We start from the raw sequence: 7779 nt of genomic DNA on the forward strand, positions 1-7779 counted from the left end.
GTAACTGAACATTAAGCTCACTTAATGGTTTATCTTGTTACTCTCTTTAGAATTTGTTTGGACTATTACAAATTAGGAAGTGTCGTCTTTTTTGTCTCCTATACTTGTGAGAATTTTTGTTTTCTTCAAGTGTACCTCTTGTTCATTTCGATCTTGATCAGTTTCGTATATTCAATAAATACCTGCAAGACTAGATCATATCCTCTTATCAAAATTAATGCGCTCAATAGAAAATACTAAGGTGTCAATAATAGTCCTAGAAAACCTCGAATACTTAATTCAACTTGAATTCCAACTTTTCCCCTTCCTAAAAGATGACTTGTTTTCTTCTTTTAACATTTTTTTTATAAGGTTAACCCATTTTGGTACCTAGTTTTGTAGTGAAAACCTTGGTTCTGCGTTTTGAGTTCTTATGCCTTAGACACTACTCCCGAGAGACTTTGTGGTCCTATGATTAATGAACAACTCAATGCTGACTACTTAAAAATTATTGATTAATTAAAAATCAAGTGCTATTCTAAACCTTACCATGAGATAGCATTATGATTACTTAAAATTTAAGAGCTTACCTCGGGCTTAGGGTAGCAACCTAATTACTTAAAAATCAAGAGCTATCCTAAAACTTATCATGTGATACCATCCTAACTACTTAAAAATAAAGAGCCAACCTAGAGCTCGTCGTAATTTTAGGTAATAACCCGATTACTTATCTTGATTACTTAAAAATAAAAGCTAACTTGTAGCTTATCTTGACTTAGAGTAGTCTCATGTTTACTTGAAAATCAAGGACTAACCCTCTCGTGAATCCAAGCCAAGTTTATATGTCATATCTCAAGTTGTTTAGAAAGTATAGAACTTTAGCTCATGCCATTGACACGATTAAGAAACTATAAATAGGCTACTTAGTGAGCCTTTATACTCACTCAATGTTTTCTATGTTTTTGATAGAGACATATAAAAACCACCTCGGCCTCCAACACTCTTTTTGTTTTAAATATTTTGAGTCCATTCATTGTTTTGGGTTGAAACTATGTATATGTATTTTATGCTGTAATGTCTTTGTTTCATTTCACACAAAATTTCACCACATTTTCAAGTTAGGATTAATACTTCGAAAATCAAGTAGTGACAGATTGGTATAAGAGAAAAGGTTTATCTATGGCTAAGCTTCAGAGGAAGTCCCACTACGTCTAGGTAAGTAAGTCTATAAAACTCTAAGTTTAAGTAGGCCGAAAGTTTTATGTTAAAAGCTGTATGATTCTAGAACAACTGGTTAAGACAAGATTTAAGACAACCTTAAGATCCCTAATGAATAAATGAGTAATCTAAAGAATTCTTTTAGGATTTATAACATGTCGCCCAAGAAAATAGTAGCTACTAAATGAGGAAGCCAAAGGTTTTCTTTTGAAAACTACACGAAGGGGTGCCGAAAGTAGATATGAAAACCCATCACTGCTAGAAACCATGTAGTCCTTCATAAGGCAACTTTGGAGACATAAGCAAGTTAAGTAGTAGAAGCCATCACTGCAGCCCATGGCACACAGGCACCCATGACTTTCAAGGGATCACAGAAAAGTCTCAATAACTCAAGGACTCCCAAAAGTTTGATCCACCCACGTTAGGTGGATCCCGTGACAGAGGAGGCATGGCTGGAAGCAATAGAGACAACCTTCTAGTATATGAACTACCCTGAATGTGGGGAACATTCCTTGGACCTGGTTTAGGTTGAGAAGTACTATCCCGCTGTGGCAAAGTTGAAGGATAAAGAGACATTTTTTAGCTTCAAACAAGAGGAGAAAACCGTGAAGGAATATGATTTAGAGTTCACGAAGCTACCTAGGTTTGCTCTCGAGTGTTGAAATAAAATTCGCTCTGATACTAATTTGTAGAAAATAACAATCCGCTCTGATACCAATTTGTAGAAATAAATGCTTGCTCTGAAATTAACTTCTTAAAATAACACTCACAAGGGTGTGAAGGAGATGTCGAAAGGGGAGAGACAAGGAGACAAAAGAAATTCTGAAAAACTCTTTTTCTATTATACTGTACTAACTCTTTTAACTCTTCCTATGCTCTTGCTCGGCTTTATTACAATGAAAAATCTATTAATATATAGGTTTTCTAAAATCTAAACTTGGCTATCCATACGAGCTCCCTCCTAAAATGATTATTGGCCTTCATTCTTTTGTTTGTCCTTTACTTCTTACCACCCAAATTTTAAAAACCTTACTAAAATTAATAGAATTAAAAACTACCTTTTATTAATTTAAGTTTATTCCAAAAAAACTCCCCAATAAACTTAAATGCTCTATTCAATGATTTCACTTGCGCCACTTTCTAAATCGTGTATCGTAAATTCACTGCCTCTTATTGCACTTGATTCAGGATCACGTCGAGTGAATCTCTCTGTTGAGTCAGCATCTCTATATTTTTCTCCTCCCTCACTAGCTCGTCCACTATAGTATCAATCTCCATTAAAAGTCCATTCTCTTTCTTCACACCTTCTTTAACTTTCTTCACAAGTTCACAGATTACCTGCCCATTCTCTTCCTTCTCTTATTTGAGATAGGAGGAACTCTCAAAACAGCTCACCAATTTTCTTCTTTGACCTTTCAACCTTTATTTCTAACTCTTTCTTTTTTTCTTCCATTTTTATCCTCTTTCTTCTTTTTTCCTTGAATTACCTTTCCGTCCATTGGAGCTCTCTCTCTTCGAGCTCGGGTTCTCTATTATTCGGTTGTTCATCTCTATTCGATTTTCTCGTCTCCGCTATCAGGATTTCCCACATCCGCGCGCATCACCTCATTTTCAACAGTTTCCATTGTCTCACAACTATCGCCATCGTCTTTCGCACTGCCATGTTCTTTTGTTTTCAGCTCTTCATTTTGGGCCATCAAGAGAATGCCTCTGTTTGTTGCGTCATCCAAGGCTAGGTTGATCGTTTCTTCCACCTTTTCCTCAGCTCGACAATCTCTTGCATAGTGACCCATTCTGCCACAATTGTAACATTTGTCAGAGTTACAATTATTTACACAGTGGCCATATTTTTGACATTTGTAACATTGGACGTTGGAATTATATCCTTGACCACGTACTTGATTGCATCCTCTTCCACGCCAATTTGCTTGGCTTGATAGTCTCTTCTCCTTGTAATTTTCTTCATAATTGTTGCCTTGACTACCTCGACCATTCTCGCGACTTCCTCGACCTCTACCATGAGTATTTTGAGGGTAGAGTACCTTTTCATCATTTATTGATGCCTTAGTCTGAAGCGCTCGATCGAGTGCCTCCTTCTTTTTCTTACATTGCTCATGTGCCTCGAGAGAATCGGTGACCTCATCGACCGTGAACGTCGCTAGGTCCTTTGACTCTTCTATGACACATACAACATCATTCTCTATGTTGTATGTTAACGACCTCAAGATCTTCTCCACAATCCGCGTCTCGAGTAACACTTCTCCCTTTCGATTTAGTTGATTTGCCACGGTCTATACGCGCATAATGTAGTCAGATACATTTTATGACTCCTTCATCTTCATGCTCTCCAACTTGCCACGCAGAGTTTGGAGACGCACATGCTTGACTCGGTTGGTTCCTTAGAACACTTTTTCTAAAATGTCCCACGCTTCTTTTGAAGTAGTTGCCATTGCAATCTTCTCAAATCCCGACTCAACAACAGCCCGGAACAACATGTATAATGCTGCCTTATCCTTTGATCGTAATTCTTTTAGCGCCTTGTTTTGCATCGACGTATAACCTGTGGTATCCTTCGGTTCTTCAAAACCTTCTTTGATCACCTCCCATGCGTCTTGAGAACCGAGAAGAGCTTTCATTTGGATGCTCCAATTCTCGTAGTTCGTCTTCGTCAATCGTGGTAGCGACATTTGTCCCATCATGTTCACCATCGGCTGCTGATACCAATTTGTTGAAATAAAATTCGCTCTGATACCAATGTGTAGAAAATAACAATCCGCTCCAATACCAATTTGTAGAAATAAACGCTCGCTCTGAAACTAACTTGTTAAAATAACACTCACAAGGCTGTGAAAAAGATGTCGAGAGGAGAGAGACAAGAAGACAAAAAAAAATTGTGAAAAGCTCTTTTTCTATTACATTGTACTTAAACTTTTTAACTCTTGCTCTCCAATTTATAGGTATACCCTCTCTTAAAATGATTTTCTCACTTCATTTTTTTCTTTGACATTATTACTCAAATTTCAAAAATAACAGGATTAAAAACTACATTTTTCTCATTTAAGTTTATTCCCAACATCTGAGGGCAGACATGGAAATGAAGAAAACTCTCCACTTTATTATGGGCCTTTGGTAAGACATTCAAATGTTAGTGACTTGCCCATGCCTCAAGTGGCTTCGCTATTACCCTAAATGTCGTCACTCTATTAGACAAGCAAGCCTTATAGGACAAAATAGGAGATCTGACAAGAATCAATAGTCCAATCACCGGTGAAGTAGAGGAGCATCACCACGAACATGAGCTATTGCACATGCTACCACGGGTAGGAGGGTCAATGACCCTGACCTCCTACCCTAACGAGTATTCACAGATACTCTCCTCCATCATTAAGAAATTGAATTTCAATTATTTGTGGAAGGCTACTATGCTCATGTCTTATTTGACTTAGGCTCTACCAGCTAAGTTTGAGTTAGAGTCTTTAGAAATACCCCTCATGGTTTTCATACCGGTTGGGAAAGACTTATTACTCACTCAGAAAGCAAGGACCGACAAGGTTGTGATCTTAGGAAGAAACTTAAAAGGTGACATTAGCTACCTTAGACAAAAACTACTTCGACGTCATCTTAGGAATGGACTTACTCGACAACAGTGACTACATAATTTTTTGAGCAAAAATGGGAATGTTCAGACACCTATCAAGGGAAAGCTTCAAGTATATGGGGGTGTATTCAAAAGACACTCCCAGCGTAATTTCAGCCATGAAAGCTAAAATGGGAGCATGGGCATGTCATCCGTAGCAGTAGTCAAGAAGTTTCAGAACGTTTTTCGAAAGAACTATCAGGCTTACTCCCTATAAAGAAGATAGACTTTGGAATCTAGCAAGAACCAGGAACCAAGGTGATATCCACTATGTCTTAACCCAATTTCATCTCGAGTCACGACTGACTTAGAAACTTAAAAACATACGGTAGTTTTTTTTTTTGGTTTGTTTAAAACAAGTTATAAATACATTTTATTTACAAATTCAAAGGAGAGCTTAAATACATTGGACTCGATAACAAAATAACTTAAAGATTTAAACAAATAAAATACGGTGTGACGTTCTATAGAACCTACTCCAATTTAATGTTCATTCTCGACCAGCTCCTTCTTGTTATCTGAAAAATATGAGAGAACTTGATTGATACAAAAACTCAATAAGTAGTTTATTGTCGACTCTAAATCGTATCTTTAAGGTGTGTTTGGGTACCACACTATTTCTTGTAGCGTTCTTGTTCTTATCTTGAGAACTTAGACCCTTAAGTTCTGTTCTTGAGTTCTTGTCCTTGTCATGGTCTAGCCCAAGAATCTTGGTTCAGGGTTCTAAATTCAACCTTGGTTATGATCTAAGGACTTTAATTCCAAAGTTATGTGGTCTTGGCCTTAAGAATTTGGATTCTGACCTTCTTTTAGTTCTTATCCTTGATTTTTAACTCTGGTTCTTGATTCTTATCTCTATATCTGAAATGTCAGGCACACTTATTTTAACACTGAGTTTATCTGGAAAAACCCTCCTTTATTACTCTCCTAAAACTAATTATAGCCATAAGAATGCTAGTGTCCAGTGTCCACTGAGCCATAAAACAGACACTATTTCCTACCAAGACTCTTGCCCTTTTTCTCTACCACTAACTTTTGAATTTAAAACCTACTAAAAATTACATTTAAGGTTTATTCAACAAAACTTTTCCATAAACTTAAATGCTCCTACCATCTGTCATGCCAATTATTCTTGTATTTGTCGAAAAGTACTTTCAATAGCGGTTTTGTAAAGATATCCGCAACTTGATCTTGACTTGTCACATGCAGCAATTTCATACTTCCTTCACATGATCTCGGATAAAGTGAAAACGAACGTCTATGTGTTTGCTTCTTTCATGGTTCACTAGGTTCTTTGCCAACTCAATTATTGATTTGTTGTCAACTTGAATCACAGTTGCACCTAGTTGTTTTAGTTCCGTCTTGCTCAACAAATTTCTAAGTCATATCGCGTGACACACACACCAAGATGCTGCCACATATTCAGCTTCACACGTCGAGAGTGTCACAATCAATTGTTTCTCTGAAAACCAAGTAAATGTTGTGTTGCCCATAAAAAATACATAACCCGATGTACTTTTTCGATCGTCTATGTCTCCGCACCAATCACTGTCAGAATAACCTACCAACTTGTAATCTTCTGTTTTCGAGTAGAATAACCCAAGTGATACCGTTCCTTGGATGTACCGTAGGACTCGCTTCATTGCCTTCCAATGTGAATAAATCGGCTCCTCCATGAACCGGCTTATAATTGCAACACTTAATGAAAGATCTGGCCTTGTGCATGTAAGATAGCGAAGGCTTCCTACCAAACTCCAATACCTATTTGCATCTACTCGTTCTCTTTCATCAAACTTCGAGAGTTTTTGTTGACTTCTGCCAATTGAGAGGATATGGTCGACGGAGTAAAAACTGCTGAAGGAAATTTGTTGGAAGAAAATGAAAAAAAGAAAATAAAAGAGGGAGAAATCTTGGGATTTGATTTACGGGAAAAAATAGTGTATTGTTTTTTATTCACCTTTTTAAATAATTATTTTATCCTAAAAAGGGCTTAAAGTGGCGAAGTAAATGGGAGACACTTCCTAAAAAATTGGTAATTCTTTGTCAAATGGTAAAAAAATGGAGTAAAGGTAAAAGCTAAATAAGGAAACCTCAAAGCTTTTATCTAGTTACATGATACCAGGTTGCAATTTTTCATCTTGTACTTCTTCAAAATTTCCTTTTCATATGTCTCCTGCGATATAAAAATACCTGTCTCTTCTTGTGTAAAACTTCAACAAGCCCAAATATGTCATCTCAAATTCTCGTGTCTTTGTGCTTTTAAACTTTTCTATCATCTCATCATTGTTACCTAAAAAAATGAGGTCATCGACATAAAGAGAAACAAGTATCACATTACCTCCACTCTTCTTTGTGTAAAGTGCATGCTCGTGGGGATATTGCTTGTACCCGTTCTCCTTGAAATATGTATTGATACGAGTATTCCATGCTCACAGTGCTTGCTTCAACCCGTAAAGCGTCTTCTTCAATTTTAGTACCTTCTTTTCTTCTCCAATTTTTATGTACTCGGGTGGTTGTTTGAGGTAGACTTCTTCTTCAAGCACACCATTCAAGAATGCCGACTTGACATCCATTTGAAAAATCGGCCATTTGAATTGAGCCACTTGAGAAATGAGCAAACAGATTGTCTCCATTCTTGCAACGGGAGCAAACACTTCGTCATAGTCAATTCCAGCCTTTTGCTTGTATCCCTTTGCAACAAAGTTGCGCCTTGTACCGCTCTATCTTGCCTTGAGCATTCATCTTTTTCTTGAACACCCACTTCACACCAATGGGCTGACTTTCTTCCGTAATTCTATTAAATCTCATGTATTATTGCGATGAATCATTTTAATCTCCTCATCCATGGCAGTTTGCCACTTCTTGTCTCGCACCGCCTCTTCAAAGCCGATATTTTCAGCATCTGTCAGAAGATATACAAGTTGTACCTCATTTGTTGAATCATA

The 7779-nt window shown here is 37.1% G+C and overlaps 1 protein-coding gene across 1 annotated transcript; it reads right to left on the minus strand.

Annotated features, from left to right (window-relative positions):
* Positions 1–2747: 2747 nt before the first annotated feature.
* On the minus strand, positions 2748–3905 carry LOC111474389. The gene is made up of 2 exons (XM_023119494.1): positions 3606–3905; positions 2748–3488 (listed from the first exon to the last, which is right to left on the minus strand). The coding sequence occupies exons 1-2, from the start codon at positions 3903–3905 to the stop codon at positions 2748–2750; spliced, it is 1041 nt and encodes a 346-aa protein (XP_022975262.1).
* Positions 3906–7779: the final 3874 nt, after the last annotated feature.

The sequence above is a fragment of the Cucurbita maxima genome, unplaced genomic scaffold (assembly GCF_002738345.1).
Source record: "Cucurbita maxima cultivar Rimu unplaced genomic scaffold, Cmax_1.0 Cma_Scf00344, whole genome shotgun sequence".
Lineage (NCBI taxonomy): Eukaryota > Viridiplantae > Streptophyta > Magnoliopsida > Cucurbitales > Cucurbitaceae > Cucurbita > Cucurbita maxima.